This window comes from Stegodyphus dumicola, chromosome 9 (assembly GCF_044657685.1).
Source record: "Stegodyphus dumicola isolate Sdum_Otavi_A_Nest chromosome 9, ASM4465768v1".
Taxonomy (NCBI): Eukaryota; Metazoa; Arthropoda; class Arachnida; order Araneae; family Eresidae; genus Stegodyphus; species Stegodyphus dumicola.
This window is the reverse complement of record NC_140776.1, coordinates 131,783,574-131,809,941: the sequence shown is the minus strand read 5'-3', so window position 1 is coordinate 131,809,941 and position 26,368 is coordinate 131,783,574. Positions and strand designations below refer to the sequence as shown.

The 26,368-nt window shown below is 34.3% G+C and overlaps 1 protein-coding gene across 1 annotated transcript in view; it reads right to left on the bottom strand.

Moving 5' to 3' along the window:
- LOC118205211 (nose resistant to fluoxetine protein 6-like) overlaps nt 1-26,368 on the bottom strand; it is a 103,181-nt gene that overhangs the window by 34,097 nt on the left and 42,716 nt on the right. The window contains exons 3-6 of the mRNA XM_085824126.1: nt 21,153-21,267; nt 10,209-10,290; nt 6,168-6,268; nt 5,887-6,078 (exon numbers count right to left, since the gene is read on the bottom strand). Coding sequence (XP_085680252.1) covers nt 5,887-6,078; nt 6,168-6,268; nt 10,209-10,290; nt 21,153-21,267 — 490 coding nt within the window. The remainder of the gene's footprint in view (nt 1-5,886; nt 6,079-6,167; nt 6,269-10,208; nt 10,291-21,152; nt 21,268-26,368) is intronic.

Here is a 26,368-nt window from a genome sequence, read left to right as displayed (position 1 = left end):
TATATATATATATATGTGTGTGTGTGTGTGTGCATATTCGAAAACTGATAATATTAAATTTCGTTTTAGTATAATAAGTTTTATCATAATCATGTAATCAGGAATTATTAGTAAAGTCAGTTTATTACCCTTTTAAGGTCTTATTTTTTAAGTATAATGCATACAAAATGAATCTTATATTGTATTATATTTCAACTTCAACATACGATATTGAATTATAAATAATTAGACTTTATTAAGTTCAGTATTCAGATTTTATAGAACTCAAATATCTAGTTAAAAATTCAAGAAAAATTCACTTTATTTTCATATGTAAATTTCATCTACAGTAGCTTCCTTTATTCTTAAAGCAGTTCTAATTTTAGAGAAATATGAAAACTTAGTTTAGTTTCAAATATAAATTATTACCTGATGCAAACAGAAGAAAAAACTCCTTAAAATTCGTTGAGTCTCCTATTATGAAACTAAAAGTGTGAAGTATTTTATTTTACTTATTTTTCCTGCATCTTATGAATGGCGAATAAGTGAAGAAAGGATTAACTTTTATAAGTTAAGCTGCCATTTTACAATTTTATTAAATCAAAATTAATTTTAATTTAGCAATAAATATAAATTTTTGAATACAAAATGTTTTGGAGTTACAAAATTATAAAAATTTAACGATTATAGAAATAGCATAATATATGATTTCATAATCTATAATTATAGCAAATATTTGCATAAAATTAATCAAACAGATAATCTTTTCGTTAATGCTTATGTATGTATATGTAGATTTTAATGGCAGCATCAATGTTATTTAAAGCATTGTATTTTTAACCTCTATATAATGATATTATTTCTAATGAACAACTTTAATACCATTTATAATATTTTCGAAAGAATATCTAACAGCATTATAATGTTGAAAATGAAATATAAACTATAGTTATTCTGTAAGAACTATATTGAAAGGCATTTCATACTAAAGCTGAATTTGGAAATTAATGTTCTTTTATATTTGGTTTATCTTACTGAAATAAATACACAACGGAATAATTTTACTCTACTCATATAATATCTGTGTTATCTCAAACATTTTTAAATGAAAGTAAAAAGAATCCAGATGTATAGGTTTCATTGGAAAAAAGGTTACATGTACATTTTTTCAAAAAACACCGATTTTTATGATGATTCCTGGTAACTAATTTGGAAACACAAATTTACCCTAAATGATTCGTTGAAATTCAAATCATTGTATTTTTTGAAGTCTGGTACATGAAAAAAATCAGAAACTTACCAAGTTTTCCTCATATTACAAATGTGCTCTGTTGGCTACCCGACATAGAGAGTCGCAAACTATATGCATATATCTAATAGTTCGATTCATACTCTTGTAGCATGATCCTCTCAATGCCTCTTTGCCTTAATGATGTTTAACTTCTTCTTTTGGCTTCGCTTAAGGATTATGCTTTTGTACCTTCTATCGCTAACAATACTGCTAGAGCTCAGATAACGCGTTTCTGCTGGCATGACAATTGACAGAAGATTGCTACAAAAAATGTGGACCGAACTGACCACCGCTTGGATGTATGTCGTTTAAATTAATCTTAATCTCTGTTAAGCGAAATTAATCTTAATCTCTATGGATAACCTAGTAGAACGAAACAGAGTATCGTCTCTACTAGTAATTTCCAAAAACATTTTGCATCTCATATCCCTAAGACGAAAATCCCTGCTGCATTGCAAATCATATAATCTAATAAAATATAATGTAATATAATGTAATAAAATATAACGTAATGCAATGCAATACATGTGGTGTAATGTGCATGCACATTACACCCTCTGACCCGCACGGAGTTTCGCTAAGAGAACTCAATTTTTTTCAGAACTGGCTTGAGAAAGAAGTTATAATGCGAAAAGGTCGTGGGTACATTGTAGTCGATTTATGTACTTTTAATACTTTGCCTTAATTTCTTCAACATATTACAAGATGCATGTTCATAAACTTTCTTAAAAAGTTACAAAAAAGTATTCTAGGTCATTTCTTAGTGGATGAACTATTTTTAGATCATAAGCAATTACAATGATTTCTTATAACACAGGTTAACGGTGGCGACATCATTTTAGACGTGCCAACAGAGCAGCGGGGTTATGTTAGCATTGGCGAAGCTAGGAAAAGAATGACATTTCTTGCGAGCGGTATTTATACCAAAGTAGATGCAATTGTAGAGACAAGCTATGATTGGATAATTTTAGGTGGTTATGTAACGTGGAAGAATCTCGAATTCGGGAGAAGAGAGGAATTTACGGGGAGAACACCAAATCTAGAATAGTTAATTTTGAGGTCATCAATTATTTTTAAAGCAGTCATTGTATTTTGTTACATTTTACAAATATATATATATACATATATGCGACCCTGCCAGTCAGAGGGTTGAAACCGGCGCAGTTATGTTGAATTCCGCGGCTCAAACAAACTTGTAGTTCGTTGGAAAGTGGTCCCGCGTTTTATCAATATTCCGAAATAAGTTCAATTGTCGATTTTCAAACATTTATGAGTTAATTAAAAGTTGTTTATACCGAAATATCACATAAAGCGCGAGTAGTTATATATCATATGATGAAAGAAAACGCACATGGCAGGAAAACATCACGATTCCGACAGACAGCATTTAGCAGTATACTTAATTGCAGCAGACTTAGATGACGGTAGTGATTCTAAAAGCAGCCGTGGTGGCAGGACGTAAACAATACGCAAGTATATAGTAAGCAAAAAAGAAATGACAAAATCACAAATAGTTGTTTCTAATAATGTGTTAGACTTTGTGTAATGTGAGCTTAGAAACCAAAGAAATAGTATATAAACAAGTGCAAAAGTCAAAAAAAAAAAAAAAAAAAAAAAAAACATAATCAAAGTTTAGAAAGACATACAACAGATGACGATTTTCATATTCAGGGGGCGAAGGATTATGAGTGGCCTTCTCCGGTTTCCATGATTATTAACATCATAAGGTGTGATGATATTATGAACATTAGGAATTTTATAAAAGAATTACTTCGCTAACATAGTTATATACATATATATTTCAGGAATTTTAAGCTCCTGGTGACTGCCGAGATCCTAATGAACCAACGACAACCCACCGCCTCTTTGACCACAATATTTTGAAGTATTTGCAGCTTCCGCATTGAAATCTAACAAGCATAACCTCAGGTAGGATAGGCATACGTAAGAATGGGACGCAACAAAGCCTTATAAATAATGAGTATTTTGTTATCAGTAGAAAGAACGCTTTTCCGAGCCATTAAGGAGACAATTAAAGGTTGAATTCCTCAGATGTTAGTGAAACCAGACAAGAGACAATGTTTTCATTATTTACAAGAGAGGACTTCGCATTCATTTGATACACAATCATAACTTGCAAGTAACATGAGCCTACTCCTTTGGCATGTCCCCAAGTACCCCTTTGCATACAAGACCATTAGACTAGGCAATAAGGCGAGCTAAAAATGACGCTCGCATAATTTTTTACAGCTATGCAAGCCACAGTGCAATAGACACATTGATTTCGCATATATGTATCGGAATATGCGAAAATTTCTTTCCTGGGCGCCGTATATTCTAAAAAATACAATGTTTTGAAACAGAATAAATCTTTTTTATTAGCCTTGTATTATAATAGCTCATTTCTTACAAAATAGCGTAAACGTTCTAAAAAAATAAATAGAAAAAATTATATACAGAAGATATTTTTTCAGGGTTACAGCCGAAAACATCGCGGATGAAAACGTCGTGGAGAAAACAACGCAAGGCAAAAATGTCCTGATACAAAACATCGTGGGAGAAAAGAAAGCAAAGAGAAAACATCGCAGTTCTAAAAACATCATGGTACAAAATATCATCCTCGAAAATAATGCGGTTCAGAAACTTCGTATTTCAGAAATATCGTGGTAAAAAATAAAGGACCTACAAATGATCGCATGACGATAACATCGCAGAACGCGTTTTTCAGGTTTTAATAATTGTAAATGGATATTCGCGTAATGATTTGTGAGCGCAAGATGGAAAGAAGAGTAATATGTACTTTCTTATTTTTGTAAACTAATAGTTTTTTAAAAACAGAACAAGAAATTTAAACAAAACCAGAAATAATTTTCACTATAAGAGTATCGGATTAACAAAGGTGAAGAAAATAATATCATAATTAACTTAGCAAGATAACCGCTATATCGCAGTTACTTATCTTTCTTTTTCTATTCTTTTTTAGATTATACTTTTCATGAAAAATTACCAGTAAAACATTATAAAAAAATAATTTATTAATGACCTTTGTTATTTAACTATGTCAGTTTAAAATTGTATTAAGTGGTATAATTTGAATTAACATTCTATGCTTAAGTTTCCTTTTTACATTTTCAGCAAATATTTATTAGTTAATAAAAAATATGAAAGTAACAGTTATTCTTCTTTCTATCTTGATAACAAATGATTATGGGAGTATCTTTTTACAATTATTAAAGCCTGAAAAACGCGTATCTGCGATGTTATCGTCATTCAAGGATTTGTAGGTACTTTATTTTTTACCACGATATTTTGGACGACGATGTTTTTAAACTGCGAGTGTTTTAAACCGCTTTATTTTCGAGAACGATATTTTGTACCACGATGTTTTAGAACTGCGATGTTTCCCTTTGGTTTATTTTCTTCCACGATGTTTTGTACCACGACGTTTTTGCCTTGCGTTATTTTCTCCGCGATGTTTTCGGCGGAGATTGTGACATCTAAAATCCCAATCACATTATGTTTCGGCTACGCTGGGCTGGACGTCGAAAGGGACAATTCTTAGAACCTGCACATTTCCACGCTCGTAGCGAGGTTACGATTTTCACTCACTACAAAGACTTGAACGCTATACAGTAATCGATTATCGCTGAGATTTGGATCACGCGATCCTTTAGAAGCAGAAATTTCATCTGATTGGTTGATCTCTAGCCGGGACAGAGCTCCAGCTGAGACATTCTCGCTAAAGTTTGAAAGAAATCCCGCTTAGCCGCTACATAGTTTCCGTAGATAGGCGGGACTTCGCTTCCAGCGGGCCTGTTTTATCTAGTAATCCTCCCGTTGAAGCCAGTGCTACCACAATCTCGTTTCTCAAAAATGTCTAGCAGAAGTGACAACCTTTTTAAGTTAAGGGAGTTAGAGGGCATTCTTACTGGTTTTGCCTGTAACTCTAGTTTCGGGAATTGGCCTAAGATTCTCATCATATGTTCAATTAAGACGAGCTCAAGGCGTGGAATACAGTCAGGTGACGAAGTAATAGGGTAGTAAAATACCTGCCTTGTATCTTTGAGTGTTCAACGAGGCATAATTTTGTTACGCTTGCATGAGAGCTGAATGTACAGGTGTCACAGCGAATAATGAAGTTTTCTTAGCAATATTAAAGGCATCTATGTGAAATTTCCTATAATGATTGCTCTCTGTTCTTAGAATAGTGCACTAATACGAATTCTGCTCAAGGCACTAAATTGAGAAAAGTAGCCTGTGCTTTCAGTTTATATCCAGATCTTTCTTGAAGATAAAGAAGAAACGTGTCGTTTGTTTTGTCGATCGCACACAAAAGTTTAATGTAATTAAGAAAAAACCGTCAAAGAAAACTACATAGCAAGTTTGGCCCCAGAGGTGGAGCAACTAGGACCGCTGCATGGGTAGTGTAATTTAGGCTGCATTGGATGGTGGGAGAATATTGTTAAAAAATTTAGAATTTAATAAAACACGAGTGCCAGAATTTTAGGAGGCTCGGAAATTCATCAAGAGGCAAAATTTTAAGGCTGGCCTTGCTACACAGTAACATACAAATAGAACAAGAGAGAAAATTAATTATTTAAATGTGTTATACATACTTGCTTGCATATAAAATGCTTTGAAAGGGAAGACATAAGTATGTCCTAAGATTATCCAAGCCACTGACGCGACCACAACTCCGCGAACACAATTTCCCAACAGCAGTCCTTCGTTATCATCATTTATATTCTTAAGTAGACGTTTGGTGTTGTTGCAGAAAGAAAATGCAACTGTGACCGACACACATCTTTCTGAAACATGAATATTCATCGTTAGAATTCGTTTTAAAATGCGTTTTACGCAATGTTGAAATTTTCAGTAACAGATAGACTAGACTTACTGTCGTCTCTGTTAAGTTTCAAGTTTTCTTTTCCAGAATGCAAAATCCAGTCGATAAAAGTACTAGCACAAACAAGGACGAATAGGAAAATAAAAACGCACCTGGAAATATAAAATCATGGTTGCTTAATCATGATGTAGTTATTTTGCCTTTCCCGTAAGAGTATATAATACAAGTGAAAAATAATACTTTTATACTATATAATAATACTCCTATATACAAGTGAAAAATGATACTCCTATATACAAGTGATATAATATGTATAATACTCCTATATACAAGTGATATAGTATGTATAATACTCCTATATACAAGTGAAAAATAATACTTTTCTACTTAATTATAAAAGGCAAAATATACTACTTAAAAATGGAGAAATACTATATTTATAACGTGTTCTACTACTGCCTTAATTTTACTGTTAAATGTTTCTGAAACTGGTTATGTTTTAAAAATAAAATATGTCACATTTAAGAATAATTTGCGCTTTCCAATAAAAGCAAGCGGATGCGATTCAATCACACCAGCCTACGTGACTCATGACGACTTTTCTCTTTATTTTTTCTTATTTATTTATTTTTGTTTTCTTTTTCCTCTTGTAAAACGGATTTCTTAAGCATCCCGCCTTTTTTAAAATAAATTAGTCGTATCAGAACCTTTGGTTATTAACCCTCTATGTTTTTTTTTTCAAAATAATTAAAAAATTGCGTATTTTTTTATTACATATTTCAAATCTGCATATATTTTAGAGTTAAAATTTTTTGTATATTTTAGAGTTAAAATATACAAAAAATTTTTGTAAAAGAGTTTTTTTTTTTTTTTTTTTTTTTTCAATATAGAATTAGATCATAGAAAAAGGTTGTCAGAATACTGAAATTGAAGAATAATGATATATAAGAGGAAAATTCTGAAAATTAATATTGGTTAAATTATGATTTATTTTATAAAATACAAAGGTAAAACATATGTACTAGTGAAAATATTTGCATAATGTAATATTTTGCATATAAATTTTGAACCACTGTCCACCATTTTCAATAGAAACTGAATTTTCAGATTCATCATTATCTGTAGAGGAATCCGAGAAATTCTCATCAGTTTCGCTATAACTATCTTCAATATACTTGAAATCAGAGACAAAACTACTATCAGTGTCGGAAATATCGTAAGGAATATAGGTTATATCACTCGCGAAACGCTTCCTACCAGACATCTCATCTTTGAATTTTGAAAAGCGCGCGAAAAATGCTACATTACCTATTCTTGTATATTTGGCAGAAATGTGGACAACTAACACCATCTGTTAGTATACATCTAAATAAACAATTAAACATCACAGAAAAGCCAAAAGGAAACCTTGAACTAGGAAAGAGCTAGTTGCACAGTAAATAGACGGCAAAAATTCATCCCCGCGGAGATCGCGGGTTGCGCAAATTTTGCTACTTCTACGTTACCAGTGCCCATATTCTAAGATTATGTTATTCAAAATTTGATGGCTCTAGGTACCTTTGTTTTATCACAATGCGGGAAACATACATACATTTATGCAGATTCTTCATTATTTAATTTCTTTAAACATGATACAGAGCTTTAATATTTGGTGGGAGCAATTTGAAAAGCGAATAATTTTATGAGAGATTTTTTATAACTTACAACAATAAATAAGTCGTTACAAATTTAAAAGACTGGAGTTGAATGTAACGGGTTATGTCCTTAAAGGAAGAAGCATTTTCGTGGAAGACATTCTAAGAGGAAAATGACTCATATTTATGTTACACATGAAAACAACCACCAAATTTACAGAGTAGCTAGCTCTTTTACGGTGTTTTGAACTAGTTCTGGAATAGTGCTGTTTTACATGAAATGACGCAAAATGGCAGAACGAAATTAATATTCCTTCTACGCAAATTGCCCGCTTGGACTAAAAATAAAAATAAAAATATGAAAGGGTTGAGATTTTATATTACGCCCAAAGGGGCGTTTTTTGAACGTTTACAAATAAAACAAATTCCAAATTTGGGCTTCCAGATGCCCATATTCGAGTGGAGTACTACGTTATTCAGAATTTGGTGTCTGTAGGTACAGTTGTTTTTTCACAAGGGGAGAAACATACATACATTCATGCAGATTTTTCGTTATTTAATTTCTTTAAACGTAATACAGGTGGTATACTAATATTTGGTGGCAATAATTTGAAAAGTGAAATGCCGCTTTATAGAGGAAGACTCAAAATGCCAAAACGAAATTAATAGCATTTTTGGCAAATTGCTTCTTTGGGTTAATAAAGTATATGCATGTGAAAACGAGGCCTATGGATTATTTATGACAAATTATGTTGTATCGAGTATTATTAAAAATTACTAATCTTTTACTCACTTAGAAAACTCATTTTTACTTTTACTCACTTTACTTAGACAATATACTAATTGCAGTTTCGATTGCATTAATTAGTAATTAAAGAAGAATAAACTACATGGCTAAAAGCTCAAAAAATTTTATTTAAAAATTATTCATAATATAATTAATTCTTTAATATAGAAGACAAATTAATAGCATTATTCCTAACATAACTAAGTCTTTAATGTAAAAGACACATTTCTAGAAGTCTTTATTAGAAGATTAGAAAAAATTACAAATTTTTCTTTGTAAGAGTTAAGTAAAAATTTATATTTAGAAGAATTTCTTCACTTGAAATTTTAGAATTCACTTAAAAAAATAGGCTACTTTTAATATAATTATTGTTTCGAAGTTATTTTTTTTAGAAGTTAAAATTCTTTCATTTAGAAGTTGTTTTGTTTAGAAGCTATTTCGAACACATTTTACATAAAGAAACTTTCGCGTTATATTTCAAGAAGCTTCACTTGAGAAGTTCTTTGTCTCTTTTCCTTCAGTTTGTGCTAAAGAGACGAATGCATAAGAAAATTGAACGCCAGTAGTCCAGAACTAGTTCAAAACACCATAAAAGAGCTAGCTACTCTGTAAATTTGGTGGTTGTTCTCATGTGTAACATAAATATGAGTCATTTTCCTCTTAGAATGTCTTCCACGAAAATGCTTCTTCCTTTAAGGACATAACCCATTACATTCAATTCCAGTCTTTTAAATTTGTAATGACTTATTTATTGTTGTAAGTTATAAAAAATCTCTCATAAAATTATTCAAATAAACTAAATTCAAGAACAAAGCAAATAAAAAAAAAAATCTGAAATTTTTCAGATTTTAAATTACGTGCAAAGGGGCGTTTTTTTAACGTTTTGAGTGTTACCTTTATTTATTAAATATCATGTTCTTTGCACTTAAACCATAAAATTCAGTTCAAGAGCAATATCGCAAAAAAATAATGTTAAATTAAGCATATCTTTAGAATTTCCGATATACGCAGTCTCGCGAGCTGGACATAAAAGTATTTTTTTTTTCTATATAACGTTGCCATTTCTCGCTTTTAAAGCATTGAGTTTGTAAATCAAAAATTCGTTAAAGTTTTACAAAATATAAAATCTATAATAAAACAAATTCCAAATTTGGGATTTCAGATGCCCATATTCGCAGTAGGATTTCGTCATTCAAAATTCGATGGCTCTATGTACCATTGTTTTATCACAATGCGAGAAATAGACAATCATTTATGCAGATTTTTCATTATTTAATTTCTTCAAATATAATGCAGGACTCTAACATTTTGTGGCAACAGTTTGAAAAGTGAACCGTTTATGAGTCCGACGCAAAATGCCAAAACGAAAGCAATAGTCCTTCGGGACTGAAATCCCTTTGGACTAATAAAAATTCTAGACCAGGAGACTGAGATCCAGTTGTAGCTTGTATAAACAGGTAATATTCGATAATAAGGTTTGCATTTCTACTGGAATTTTAATAAAGCAATTTCATACATTTTCTTGTTGATTTTATGTTTTATTTATTCTGTCTTAACAAACTTTTTTTTCAAATTATTGAAAGGCAGATTATGTTATTATTAAGAGACATCATTATTATCAAAAGACAGACATGCATTTCAGAGAAGAATCACCAACTAGGAATATCTCACATTATGGCCATATGAGTTCTGTCCACTTCTCCTTCTGACTTTACTTCACATCTCTCAAGAGCAGACGATCCAGGAAACGGAACTAAAAAATAAGAATTTAAATTTAACATCCAAAATTTTTAAGTTGGTTTAAAAAACATTTGTTTATTATTTCGCTTCAGCTCCATAGATTTCCTAAAATTATAATGAAATGCTTTTCGTGCTAAATGGTGAAACATTTTCTAAATTCGGAACCGTCCGTAAACTATTACCTTCTAGAACCAAATAAAGATTAACAAACTCAACTGTTTAAAAACACTGCATGAAATTCTTGAGAACTTAAATCTGCATTTTCCTTTTTTAAGTAATGTGTCTAATTGTTATTAAAATACATTTAATTTAATATGTAATAAGTATAACTTATAAATTTTATGAAGCTCTAAAATTTTATTAAGATTGATAAAAGATGCCTCTAATGCTCTAAGTTAAGAAATCGATACATATTTTAACCATTTAATTATATTGTTGCGTGCGTACGGGTTCGTTATGAAATGAATGCACAAGTCCGATGAAAAATGAACAAAAATTTATTATTATCACAACAAAAATGCTTAAATTTTCTCAAATTATCATGCAGTATTACAATATCTCACAGTAGTTTTCTTTTAACTACTCAAATGTCCAATAGAACGTAATTCAAAACAGCTAAAGAACGCTAATCCGCGAATTCGCTACAATCAACAACAGTAGTTTTCTAAACAACAACAAACTAAGCAACTACTACAAACTGAGATGTTTTCCTCCTTTTATAAGATTTTAAAATCACGCGCTAGAATTTTCCAGTACTTTCTCGAAATCAAAAAGAGATATTTATTTATTTAATGCACGCGCTCTTGTATTTTCAATTTTCCGGCTTAGCTTTCTTTTAATATTCGTCACGCGCTGCACTGCGCGAGAAATAAAACCATTTAATTTATAATCGAACTAACATTAGCTTTTTAAATACCAAATTCGTAACACTGCCCCCTTCCCAAAGACTGCACGTCCCGGGCAGTACAATCCCTGGACAGGAAGCTAAACTTACAACTGTCGCATAAATGCATTAATAAGCATTACATTACAATAATAAACAACATGAACAATAAATGCAATACATAAAACAAATCAAATGCTATCAAATACAAATCAAATACACATTTAAAAACAAAATGGACCATGGTCTTATACTATTTACAATTATTTACATTATGTACTATGGCCATAGTAATGAGCTAACCTGTCGTAATGAACGACTTTAGGTTTAGAGTTCGAAGACTTACGAATCCGAACCACGACGTCATTCAGCCTGTTTAGGACTGTGTACGGCCCATCCCAAGGTGACTGTAATTTCGGACAAAGTCCTTTCCGTCGAGTAGGATTCCACAACCACACCTTGTCTCCTTCGTGGAATTGATGTTCAGTAGCTTTTGTGTCGTATCGGGTCTTCATCTTCTCCGTCGCCAAGTTGACTCGCTCTCGTGCAAAATTGTGCATCACTTCAAACCGGGCCTGGAGATCTTGAATATATTCCTCAGACGATGAAGGAGCATCCGGAGGGCGGCCAAACAATAGATCACAAGGCAGACGAAGGTCATGACTGAAGAGCATCTGTGATGGAGTATAGCCGGTAGTCTCGTGGACAGCACTGCGGTAAGCCAGTAAAAACAGCAATAATTTCTTGTCCCAGTCCTGCTGGTTTCTGGAAACCACTAATGAGAGGTTATTAAGGATGGTTCGATTGAACCTCTCTACCATGCCGTCCGACTGGGGATGTAATGGCGTCGTTTGGGTCTTGTCAATGCCGAATAGTTTGCATAGTTCTTTGATTACTACCGAGGTAAAATTCCTTCCCTGATCGGAATGTAACTGAAGAGGCACTCCGAACCTGGAAATCCAGTGCTGTATCATCACCTCAGCTACTGTAACAGCCTCTTGATCAGGAATAGGATACGCTTCAGGCCACTTGGTGAAGTAATCAACGACAACGAGTATGTATTTTTTGCCATGAGCAGTTCGTGGCAGAGGTCCCAGGATGTCAAAGGCGATACGTTCAAAAGGCGCCCCTACGTTGTAATGTTGCAGCTTGCCTCGGCTGCGTCTCTTCGGTCCTTTCCGACCTGCACAGGCATCGCAAGATCGGCACCACTTTTGCACGTCATCCTTTGCATTATTCCAGTAAAAGCGCTCACGAACTCTCTATAAGGTCTTCATTATTCCAAAGTGACCTCCCGTAGGGCTGTTGTGTAGTTCTTTAAGGACATCAGGAATGCGGGATCTTGGAAGTATCAGCTGCCATCGGAACGTCTTCCCATCATCCGATTCGAATTTCCGGTATAAGACGCCGTTTCGAATGTGAAGTGAATCCCAGTGTGCTCAATATTGTTTGGTTGTAGGACTACACATAGAAATGTCCTGCCAGGTAGGTTTTCTGTTTGACGACTCCATTAAATCAATTATGGGTTTAATGTCGCGGTCTTCCAGCTGGTCTTTCCTGACTTCATCATCACTCCACGGTTCTCGATCAGCCGATGTTGATGTTGTAACTTGTCTTGCGACCGGAGTCAGCAGCTCGTATTTCGCTTCCACCCTGGAACAATATCGGCAGTTTTCTTGGCAAGGTCTTCTAGACAGGGCGTCGGCGTTTCCGTGTGATAATCCCTTACGATGACGGATAGTGATATCATATTCTTGGAGTCTCTGTATCCACCTGGCTATTTGACCCTCAGGATTTTTGAAATTTAAAAGCCAGGCCAATGAGGCATGGTCCGTGCGGAGGAGGAATTTTCTCCCGTATAGATAATGATGGAAATGTTCTACAGCTTTGACTATGGCGAGCAACTCTTTGGTTGTGACACAGTAATTCCTCTCCGGTTTAGACAGGCACTTGCTCCAGTAGGCTACTACACGTTCTTGGTCGTCTATTTCTTGGGACGAAACAGCACCGACACTTTCATTGCTCGCGTCGGTGTCGAGAATAAATGGTCTGTCGAGCTGAGGATACGTCAGGATTGGAGCAGATGTTAAAGCTCCCTTTAAGTTGTTAAATGCATCCTCGCATTCTTTTGTCCACAAGAACTTTTGGTTGCTCTCTGTCAACTTGTGAAGGGGTCTTGCGATGGAAGAAAAGTCCTTCACGAATCTCGTATAGTAGGTGCAAAGCCCTAGGAAGCTTCTCAGCTGATGGACATTTTCGGGACGTTTCCAGGATTTAACCACTGATACCTTTTCAGGATCCGTGCGCACACCTGCTGCAGAGATGACATGTCCCAGGTAAGTCACTTCCTTTCGGAACAATTTGCATTTAGCAGGACTCAGCTTCAGATTGGCCTCTTTCAGTTTCTGAAGCACTTTTCTAAGATTTTCTAGATGCTCTTCAAAACTCTTTCCGATGATGATGATATCGTCCAGGTATATCAGACAGGCCTCGTAAGAAAGGCCTTTCAAAACAGTCTCCATAAGACGTTCGAATGTTGCCGCCGCATTACACAGTCCAAACGGCATCACTTTGAACTGCCAAAGTCCTTGTCCCGTAGTAAATGCCGTCTTTTCTCGGTCATCAGGATGGATTTCTACCTGCCAATACCCACTCTTTAAATCAAGGGTTGAGAACCACTTGCTTCCAGAAAGAGTGTCTAGAATGTCATCAATTCTAGGAAGAGGGTAACTGTCTTTCTTCGTAACCTCATTCAACCGGCAATAGTCAACGCAAAAACTTGTTGAGCCGTCTTTCTTTCTGACGAGAACGATGGGAGATGCCCATGGACACGCTGAAGGCTCGATGACATCGCCTTCTTCCATATCTTTTAACAGTGTTCGCACCTCTTCCTGTTTAGCAAACGGTAGACGTCTTGGATGTTGCTTGATCGGGGGATGATCGCCAGTATCTATTCTATGTTGTGTCAAACTAGTTCGACCCATGTCAGAAGACGAGCGGGAGAAAACAACTTGAAGATCTTTAATGACGCGATCGGCAGCATTTTTCTCTTTATCGTTTAATTGTGCATTCTGCAATAACTCCGATGTAATGCTCTCTGAGGACACCGATTCTGGGATGTTACTCTTTTTTTCAACGCTGGTTACTGGAGTACATGTTGCAACCACTTCACCTTTCTTAATAACTCTCGAATTTTCAGTTACATTGGCGACTCTCACCGGGATAACCGTTCTGGATAGGTCGACGAGTGTTGAGGCTACTAATACTCCTTTTGGGATATTACAATTATTGGGATATTCTATGATGCCGTAGCGGAAATTTCTATTTTCGGCTATGGATCCACGAAGTAAAATTTCTGTTCTTGCCGGTATTGTAAATATAGTCTTGTGCTATGATTTTATGGACAGATTTAACTTCTTCATCATTAACGAGAAATAACGCTATGTCCTCAGATGTAGAATGCAATTCGTTATTTTTAAAATCCAAGGAAAAATTGTATTTCCTTAGAAAGTCCAATACGAGTATGCAAGAATCAGTGATCTCTGCTACATATGCCGTGTGATGATAAGCGGCACTTCCAAACGTGATGTTAACATTTACTTTTCCGTCGATGTCGATCTTCTCACCAAACACAGTCTGGAGGGTAACGCAGGGCGGCGTCCAGGTAAGTTTGTTTCCTAGTTGTTGAGCCAAATCTTTTCGGATGATGGTGACGTTGGCTCCTGTATCTATAGTCATATTGCACGGAACTCCATTAATATGTCCTATAATGAAAAGTCCATTACTGCCGCCTCTCACTGCAGAAATCTGAAGCGCTTTAAACGGGGGCTTTTCATTATCTGGCAACCTCCGCCCCGCGAGATGGCCACTAATTAGTTTCCCTGCTGCTTATTAGAAGCGGTCTTAACATCAGTACCCTGGGGTGTTTTGCAGTTTCGTCGTATGTGTCCTTCAGCACCGCAGTTCCAGCACTTAACGGTCGGTTTCTTCTCACCAATATTCCGTCTCAAGGCGTTCAGTTGTCTAGTTAAATCGTCAAATCGAGCGGTGACTTGATCCCCTGGCTCCTGGACTTGAGCAGCTCTGACTGGGTGGCGGTCTCGACGAGTGGCTTGCTGGGCTGCCTCAAATTTCATGGCGTACACTAGAGCACTTTTTAAATCTTTTACATCCGCCATTCGTAGAGCTTTCTGTATTTCAGTATCTCGGATGGCGTCGATAAAGTATTGCAAGGACAGGATTTCCCTTGTTTCTGTCGGGCATTCCGAAAAGGCGAGATGGGACAGCCTTTCAACATCCGCGGCGAGCTCCTGAAGTGTTTCGGTAGGCTTCTGTTGACGAGATTTTAATTGGAGCCTGCTGTAGTCTTTTAAACACTTCTCCCCAAAGCGCAACTCCAAGGCGCCGGACAGAGCTTCGAAATCTAACCTTTTGTTTTCGGGAAGAGTCTGAAGGATATCCGCTGCGTCGGCTCTTAGAGAAGCGGCGAGATGACAGGCCTTAGCTTGGGAATCCCATCCATTCGCATCCGCCACGATAGAAAATTGTGTCTTATACACCTGCCAGGAGATCTTCCCATCATATGTGGATAGCTTCAGAGGTGGACGAGCAGGCATTGGTAAGAATTTAAAATCATCACTCCTGCTCCCTGCCGACGCTACGAATTTCTTTAAAGTATCCATTTCTTTGGCAACTGCAGAAACTCTCTCATCAATTTGTTGTTCGATTTGGTGTTGGACGGCACAAACTCTTCCTTCAGTTCGTTCCTCCACAGCAGAAACTCTCCCTTCTATATGTTCTTTTACAGAAGAAACTCTTTCTTCTATTTCTTCTTTCACCGAAGAAACTCTTTCTTCAATATGTCCAACTTTATTTTCAACTGCGTCAATTCTGCCTTCCATAGCTTCGAATTTATTTTCTATTATGCAAGTAATTTCTCTTTTCATTTCTTCGTGACCAGCTTGAACGGCTTTCATTTCGTCCTTAACGGATTCCTGGCCCAATTTCATTTCTTCCTTAACGGATTCCTGGCCCAATTCCATTTCTTCCTTAACGGATTCCTGGCCCAATTTCATTTCTGCTTTAACGGATCTAATCTCTGCTTTAACAGAGTCTTTCATCACTTCTTTAAATGATGCTTGGCCAGCTTCCATCTTTTCTTGGAATGCAGCAAAAGCATTAATGAGCTGTCTCAATTGTTCTTCCATCGCTCTTGTTATTGGCATTCGAATCCCACTTCTGACACCAAAAATTGTTGCGTGCTTACGGGTTCGTTATGAAATAAATGCACAAGTCCGATGAAAAATGAACAAAAATTTATTATTATCACAACAAAAATGCTTACATTTTCTCAAATTATCATGCAGTATTACAATATCTCACAGTAGTTTTCTTTTAACTACTCAAATGTCCAATAGAACGTAATTCAAAACAGCTAAAGAACGCTAATCCGCGAATTCGCTACAATCACAACAACAGTAGTTTTCTAAACAACAACAAACTAAGCAACTACTACAAACTGAGATGTTTTCCTCCTTTTATAAGATTTTTAAATCACGCGCTAGAATTTTCCAGTACTTTCTCGAAATGAAAAAGAGATATTTATTTATTTAATGCACGCGCTCTTGTATTTTCAATTTTCCGGCTTAGCTTTCTTTTAATATTCGTCACGCGCTGCACTGCGCGAGAAAAAAAACCATTTAATTTATAATCGAACTAACATTAGCTTTTTAAATACCAAATTCGTAACACTGCCCCCTTCCCAAAGACTGCACGTCCCGGGCAGTACAATCCCTGGACAGGAAGCTAAACTTACAACTGTCGCATAAATGCATTAATAAGTATTACATTACAATAATAAACAACATGAACAATAAATGCAATACATAAAACAAATCAAATGCTATCAAATACAAATCAAATACACATTTAAAAACAAAATGGACCATGGTCTTATACTATTTACAATTATTTACATTATGTACTATGGCCATAGTAATGAGCTAACCTGTCGTAATGAACGACTTTAGGTTTAGAGTTCGAAGACTTACGAATCCGAACCACGACGTCATTCAGCCTGTTTAGGACTGTGTACGGCCCATCCCAAGGTGACTGTAATTTCGGACAAAGTCCTTTCCGTCGAGTCGGATTCCACAACCACACCTTGTCTCCTTCGTGGAATTGATGTTCAGTAGCTCTTGTGTCGTATCGGGTCTTCATCTTCTCCGTCGCCAAGTTGACTCGCTCTCGTGCAAAATTGTGCATTACTTCAAACCGGGCCTGGAGATCTTGAATATATTCCTCAGACGATGAAGGAGCATCCGGAGGGCGGCCAAACAATAGATCACAAGGCAGACGAAGGTCATGACCGAAGAGCATCTGTGATGGAGAATAGCCGGTAGTCTCGTGGACAGCACTGCGGTAAGCCAGTAAAAACAGCGATAATTTCTTGTCCCAGTCCTGCTGGTTTCTGGAAACCACTAATGAGAGGTTATTAAGGATGGTTCGATTGAACCTCTCTACCATGCCGTCCGACTGGGGATGTAATGGCGTCGTTTGGGTCTTGTCAATGCCGAATAGTTTGCATAGTTCTTTGATTACTACCGAGGTAAAATTCCTTCCCTGATCGGAATGTAACTGAAGAGGCACTCCGAACCTGGAAATCCAGTGCTGTATCATCACCTCAGCTACTGTAACAGCCTCTTGATCAGGAATAGGATACGCTTCAGGCCACTTGGTGAAGTAATCAACGACAACGAGTATGTATTTTTTGCCATCAGCAGTTCGTGGCAGAGGTCCCAGGATGTCAAAGGCGATACGTTCAAAAGGCGCCCCTACGTTGTAATGTTGCAGCTTGCCTCGGCTGCGTCTCTTCGGTCCTTTCCGACCTGCACAGGCATCGCAAGATAGGCACCACTTTTGCACGTCATCCTTTGCATTATTCCAGTAAAAGTTAATATTCGTCACGCGCTGCACTGCGCGAGAAATAAAACCATTTAATTTATAATTGAACTAACATTAGCTTTTTAAATACCAAATTCGTAACAATATTTTGAGCTTCATGATGTTGTACATGTTTAGTTTTTAATACTTTTAAAAAATTTTGAAATTTTAAAAACCATCATCTCATTTAAGCTATTAGAATATTAATCTGAAATCTTGATGTCTTCAGATATCCGTCTTTCGATCAGGCAAACTTCTCATTTATTTATTTATTGTTGGTGAATCTGCTTTAACAGAACTGGGAACTTCAAGTTTTAAGGTTACAACGTGACGTGCTGCCATCTATTGTAAGAATTGAATACTTATAAGAATTTCTTTGTAAGTATATATGTATAATAAGTTTCACAGTCAAATACACAATAATAGAAGCGATTCATTGGATGCTTCATTGGGATGAGATAAAGCTAAAGTTCTGAAACCATCTTTTGAAAAATATGTAATTTTATGTTGAGTATTACTAGTTCAAATATTATTCAATAGACAACAGCACAAGTATAGGTGCTCAATGTTATTTTATAGTAATGAATTTTTCGTGTAGTTTTTTTCTTTAGATCAGATATAGCACTAACATTTATGTTAATAAGTGAAATAAATCATTTAAAAACTAAATTAAAAACAAGTACAGGAAATAAAATTTATTTCAAACCGTAAACTAAGAAATACGTTGTAGTAAACACTAAACAAAGAAATAATAAATATTATTTAATCAACTATAAAACTTTAAGCCTAATTATTCATCCGAAATAAATAGTTCAACCTTCACATATAAATACTAAATTTGAGAAATTTTAATGTAAATAAGCTACAAAAATATTTTCCAGAAAACCAGCTGAAGAAATTATTAAATATTTGGCATTACAATTTGGACAATAAAAATAAAATATTAAAATAGCAAATAAGAATAAAATATATTTTCTAGACAAAATTCAGTTCTCTATTTATATAAATGTACATATATTTAAGAATATATAAATTGAATGCAAATTAAAGGAAATGTTGTAAGAAATATTATTAAATTTATAAACTAAATGTAAAAAGAAGAACTCTTCAGAAATACTTCCAAAGTGATACAGTATATATTTCAAATATTAATCACCAACAGAGCGAAAGGCTGACATGATTTCAACTTACTCTAACATTCTTTTTTAACATGTTGTAAAAAACTTACGTTTTAACCTATATTTATTCCGCACTAATTTATTAAGTTTTATATACTAAGTCTTTTTATGCTAATATCCAGACTTTTATGCAAGACATTCGTTTAACGCATCAGATTTGTTTGTCTCACTAGCCGAATATTAGTAATAGGCTTTAGATTTTAGGCTAAGGGGAAAGGTTTACTTTGGTTAACATATTGTCTTCTTTTTACTCTATCTTTAATTTTAGGCTGAGGATGTGACTTCTTGGCACCTACACTATTTCTTGGCATTAATGCGTAATATACATTGACCAAACAAGGAAGCATTCAGATTTCGTTCTAAGAAGATTGAGATATATGTTAGGAGGGAACTCATAAATCCTGTATTGCTCAACATTGCTGGTCAAAAATAGATATCCTGGAGTATTCACAGTATTCCTTGCCACTACGGCTTAATATTTGTTCGTCAAACAAGTAAAGCCTTCACACTAAGAAGCATGAGACATATATTAGAGAAAAAATATTCATAAATCCTCAATTGCTCAACATTGCTGGTCGAAAAATCTTATTTTCAGTTTCTCTGCAGGCTGAATTATTCAAAAATCATCTTCTATTAGTAAATTAAATTCCCGAAAAGCATTTTACTTTCATAAAGATCTTTCGCTTTTGATTATTCATCACAATTCTAATGCATCTTTACATTAAGCTTTTAAAAATTATTTCGTAGCTGCTACAATTCCTTTTTTTACAAACATATGGCTGCTCTGACTCTCTCTTCGTTCCTTTCCTCTCGCTTCGTTGCAACGCTCTGGAATTTTTCTGTCTGGTACTAACGCGCAAGCAGATGTTTCTCTGTTGTCATTGTCATTGCTGAAGCTGAAGAAGGTTGGTTGTATTTGCACTCCAAAATTATACTCCTGCAAATTTAGGCAATTTACGCTGATTCTCTATTGATTATTATTATTTTCAACATCATGTAGGTAGAAGAAAATAAAACACTCACAATTGTAACTTCTTTGATAAAAAATAGAGCCACAGTCTTTATAAAATGAAATGAATTTATGTAAGGAAACTATTTTTAAGCTATACTATGGAAACAAAATCACAGTTCAATTATAAATGATATAACAATAATCGTGAGAATGTTATAAATAAAGTATCATGATAATAACGTGCTTCGCATGTCCTAAGATATAATTATTAATAAAATGTTTGTGCTTGTCCTCAGATATCCGTCTTTCGATCAAGTAAGTTGTAAAATTTCAACCTTTGATTTACTGCTAACTGTGTGGAACTTAAGAACTGTTAAGCGAATAATCGCTTAGTTTAGAGCGATAGAGACGTAAACGTACGAAGGGTTAATTACCTTTATTATTACTAATAAATTTAACAGACGACTCCTTCTTCGAGTTTACAACAAAGCCTCCCCTTGGACTTGCACTCAGGAATACTAAGAAGTAAAACTTACTAAATTTAAATAAAAAGATATAGCCGAAGCTATCGAGATTCTAACAGAGTTGGCCCGATAACGCTAACTAAATGTCGAAGCTATCAAGAGCCTAAAGTACGGCCGAGCGTTATATTAACTTAAGTGAGAGAGAGAGTAGCTTAAAAGTGCGAACGTGCGCTGCGCAGAATATCTGGCTCTCTAACGAAGTCAGTAGAACTTCAAAGTTAAGTACTTGTTCTTCCTTCATTTGCAATTAACCGCGCTTCTAAAAACACGTTCTGGCCGGAAGTTGTAAGCTGAAATTAAGAAGCGATAGGAAAGTGGCTTAAACTATACATTAACTGTTAGAAAACTTAGGATAAACTTTATAAAGTAAACAAATGCTAATGTGCTTGTACTTACTGAGTTTAATAAGCTGCCGTACATCATCTGAATTGCACGAAGATGGAAGGCACATACCTAAATAGTGATTCATGTAGTCAGAAGTTATAGGAATGTACGGAATTTCTTGAATAATCTGGAATTAGAAAACCATATGCAAAATTAAATTTTTGATTTTTTACAATGTGAGAATTCTTCAGAAAATTAATGTAAAATGTCTGAAACTGCCTTCATATGGCGTAATGGCGTTTATAATACTAGCTGCTTGTGCGGCCAACCGCCTTAATGTAATTTCATAAAAATATTGAATTTTTTAACTTAGACATCTCCTGATTTAAATGCATTTTTTATTTAAATCAACAAGATTAAAAAGTAGAAAAAATAGTCTTAAAACCTGCTTTTTATTATAGCTTTTAAATCGCTTGGCTTAATCGCTTAAATCAATAATAGACAGATTAAATCTGGACATTAAATACCTGGACCTTACGCTTTGCTGAATGGTAACACATGGCGAGTAGGAGATAACAGTATTTTATTTCAGGCAGTGGCAACACATTTTCTTATATCAACGAATCACATCAAGGAAATAATCACGTTCTCATGCTCTTCTGAAATTTCTGGTTCAGTAAAATTGCAGCAAATTAAAATTAAATTTTTTTTCTTATGAATGAGATTTTAATTCCCCTGAAGTATGTGTCCAGTAAAACTCTTAGATCCTGCTCCTTTACCGCATAAAAATTCGAGTTCAGCTAATAATTACATAAAAAAATAGTTTCTAGTATTCGAAAATTCATCGTATGTTGAAATGATTTCCCAAATACATTAAATTAGATGCGAATTTCTAATAAGTAATATCAAAATGAAAGAAATTAAAATTTCAAGATAATTTTTAACAAATACTTTTCTTGGCAAATTACAGATAATAACATTTTCGAACATTAATATATATCCACATCACAGACAGACATATTAGCTTTAGAAAGCTCTTTCTCTGTTTAGGATTCTGATCAAGGTAAAGTTTCTTTAATGCATAATTGGTACGAGGTTTTCCAAACTTTTTCTTATTGTGGGAGCTCTTAAAGTTATTTTTAAACAATTCATATATTATAAAGAAATTACTAAAATTTAAATTTCATAAACTGGAAATAGAATCCATAAACAAATATCAGAAATAAAACTGGAAACATAACTCGTAAGTTTAATTAAACTAAATTCTGTTTCCAGTTTTTTTATGATTTTTTACCATTTGTTTTATCTCTTCTTTTCGATTATATAATAATAAAAAAAACCTTTGTATGTTCCTTGCATTGTGGTAAAATGACGGCGCCTAGAGTCACCGAATGTTCAGTTCACGTAGTGTTCAACCCAAACATGGGCACCTCGAAGTTCGAATTTTAATTTAGAATTTGCTTTTTCTTTATTTCACGTTTTGTATGATGTAATAAATTTTTATTAACAAACTCAGTAATTTAAAAGCGAGCAGTGGTTTACATTTCGAAATGAAAAATTTTTATCTCCGGCTGTCCAGACTATTACCATTCGGAAAAATGGAATATTATATGTGTGTTTCAATTTTAATCAATAAATTCACTAATTAAAATTTCAATCAGTTCAAAGCAACAATCAAACGCCCTTGAAAGCAACTACCAGTGCAGCGAACAAATCTTCGCTCAATCCATGAGAATTCGGTGTTTAAAATTTTGAATTATTTTTGTCCAATCAGACATAATATGATATAACTTTACTTTTATATCTGCATATTTTTTCCAACGAACCTCTCCTTTCCTTTACAGTCGCCTTTATATATAGATAGCTACTTGATATTTTTCCAGGTAAGCTTTCCTAAATGCTCTTCCTCGAAACAGTGGGGTTCCATGATGTAGAATTAAAAAATTAAAATAAATAAATTACTTATTACAAGTTAAAACCATTACAGATGAGCATACGGACGAGGTAACACTTGGGTTATTCAGTTTTGCTACACAACTTGTGTACTTAGACTACATTTATGAGAAGAATTACAAGACATGTATATTACATATGCTATGTATTATATACATGTAAGATAAAAAATATGAAAGCAAAGTACTAACTTTAATTTCACAACAGCATCTTTGCTCTTCATTTTACTTTCGATACTTCCATTTCCTATCTTAAGAATAGTAACTTTTTTCAACATATCAATTTAAAATGCATCATTTCAAAATTAAGCCTCATCATACTTCTAATATTGGACACCTTTAATTCAATCACAAACCGAAACATCTATTTAAGGACCGGAACCTTTTGATTTTCCCACTCTTTTTTTGAACGCAAGGTCCCTCTTCTGCTTTACCTGCTTCATTTTAAAATCCTATCGCTTACCTCTATCATTCATCGCATATCTTAAGGTGTAAATTTCGAAGAATGTTAAGAAGATGGTCCGCATATTGCACGCATAAGGATGTGTGAATCAGATCCTGCTTCCAAAGAATTGTTTTATTAGTCCAAAGGGATTTCAGTCCCGAAGGACTATTGCTTTCGTTTTGGCATTTTGCGTCGGACTCATAAACGTCGGTTCACTTTTCAAACTGTTGCCACAAAATGTTAGAGTCCTGCATTATATTTGAAGAAATTAAATAATGAAAAATCTGCATAAATGATTGTCTATTTCTCGCATTGTGATAAAACAATGGTACATAGAACCATCGAATTTTGAATGACGAAATCCTACTGCGAATATGGGCATCTGAAATCCCAAATTTGGAATTTGTTTTATTATAGATTTTATATTTTGTAAAACTTTAACGAATTTTTGATTTACAAAACTCAATGCTTTAAAAGCGAGAAATGGCAACGTTATATATAAAAAAAAATACTTTTATCACCAGCTCGCGAGACTGTGTATATCGGAAATTCTAAAGATATGCTTACTTTAACATTATTTTGCGATATTGCTCTTGAACTGAATTTCATGGTTTAAGTGCAAAGAACATGATATTTAATAAATAAAGGTAACACTCAAAACGTTAGAAAAACGCACCTTTGGACGTACTTTAAAATCTGAAAAATTTCAGATTTTTTTTTTTATTTATTAATAAAATTGTTGTATCATAAATTATAATACGACGTTTAGCTTAAGAGAGTTCTCCTGACGCATGCGCCGTTCGCGTTTATCCGCGCGTCTCTGCTGTACGCAACTATGTTTAAGTTAATTTCTGTCATTAAAAATGTTCATTGATATTACAATCTATTTAGGGTCATTTATTTCTTCAATGGTTATGGGCCCAGGAACGTTTCAACTGTGCTTAATTAGCAAAATACTTATTTTAGAATGAACATTTTGAAGTTTTCGAGCATTGAACTCTTAAGCCTAATTCAGTGCAAGAACTGTTACGTCTAATCAACGGTAAGAACTGATCAGCGTTCAGTTAAGCCTATTTTTATAGCGCTCAATCTTTTTTTTTTTTTTTTTTGGCTGTGAGAGACTGTATTAAATTATGTCGCATTTGACTACTATAGAAAAGCTCGAAAGCCAATGTGGTGCGCAATGTCGAGTTTGTGCAATTCTGGGATGTTTTTTTAAGTGAAAATAGATCGATGTGCACATGGGCAAACCTAATGTGGTGCGCAATGCGGAGTTTGTGCAATTCTGGGATGTTTTTTTAAGTGAAAATAGATCAATGTGCACATGGGCAAAGCCAATGTGGTGCGCAATGCCGAGTTTGTGCAACTCTGGGATGTTTTTTTAAGTGAAAATAGATCGATGTGCACATGGGCAAAGCCAATGTGGTGCGCAATGCCGAGTTTGTGCAATTCTGGGATGTTTTTTTAAGTGAAAATAGATCGATGTGCACATGGGCAAACCCAATGTGGTGCGCAATGCCGAGTTTGTGCAATTCTGGGATGTTTTTTTAAGTGAAAATAGATCGATGTGACATGGGCAAAGCCAATGTGGTGCGCAATGCCAAGTTTGTGCAACTCTGGGATGTTTTTTTAAGTGAAAATAGATCGATGTGCACATGGGCAAAGCCAATGTGGTGCGCAATGCCGAGTTTGTGCAATTCTGGGATGTTTTTTTAAGTGAAAATAGATCGATGTGCACATGGGCAAAGCCAATGTGGTGCGCAATGTCGAGTTTGAGCAATTCTCTGATTTTTCTTCAAGTGAAAATAGATAAATGAGCACATGGACACCGAGTTTGGGGAATTCTTTGAAGTTTTTCGAGGGAATACTGATCGTTGTGTAAAAGGGAAAACGAGGTTGTGCGTGATGTCGAGGAGTAATGTAACTTTATTTATGTGCAATGTTTAACATATCGTTTCGCTTTCCGACTTACGATATATATGGATAGTTCGACGATCGACTCAACAGTAGCAAAATTGTAAACTTTAACCCTTGAAGTAACGTTTACCTCATATTTTAATACGTAGTGTTTGGTATCGTAATTGCACTTGATAATATGAGTTCATTGATAATATGTGTGTGTGCGCGTATATGAAGCATTACTTAGTGTTCCAAGTTTGTAGTATTTATTTTATTATATTATTTTCTTTGAGAGATCTTCTGAGAAATTAGATTTTTTTATTTATTAATGCGTAGAATTCTAGCATACCTACACAGAATATGGCGTGATTTAGGAATTTGATAAACTGATATGAAAGCTGTGTAATGATGTTCACATGCAATAAAAAATATTCTTTTTTTATTAATGTAAAGTTTAAAATTTTTAGAAATAATGAAAATTGTCTAATTATTGGTATGTAAGGAATTATGTCGTTACGTAGCAAGAAGGTAATTTGTAAAAATGATAAAATTGAAATGTTCCACAATATGAATTTAAATTTTAAAAAAAAGTTTATTTGTATAAATAAAAAAAATTAATAAAAAAATAATAATTTAATAAAAATCTTTGAAAATATTGAAGCTATACAACTATTAGAGACTGCGACGTTGTTTATCGTTTTAATAATTGGTAGAATTCGCTCACTGTATCATGGTAATTTTAAATATAAACAATTTATTATACTTATTATCAGTAACGCCTAAGCTTAAATGTTATAAATGTAAATTAAAAGTAAAGAATTTGATATTAATTTACAATAATAAACAATTTATTATTGTTATTTTTAAGAGAAAATAGAAAGTGCACATAGTGTAAATGCGAGACTACATTGTGACGTCATAAGCTGAGTTCCACCCATTTAATGACGTCACGAAGCTCCTCCTACTGAACTTTGTTGATGCAGCCTATTCTG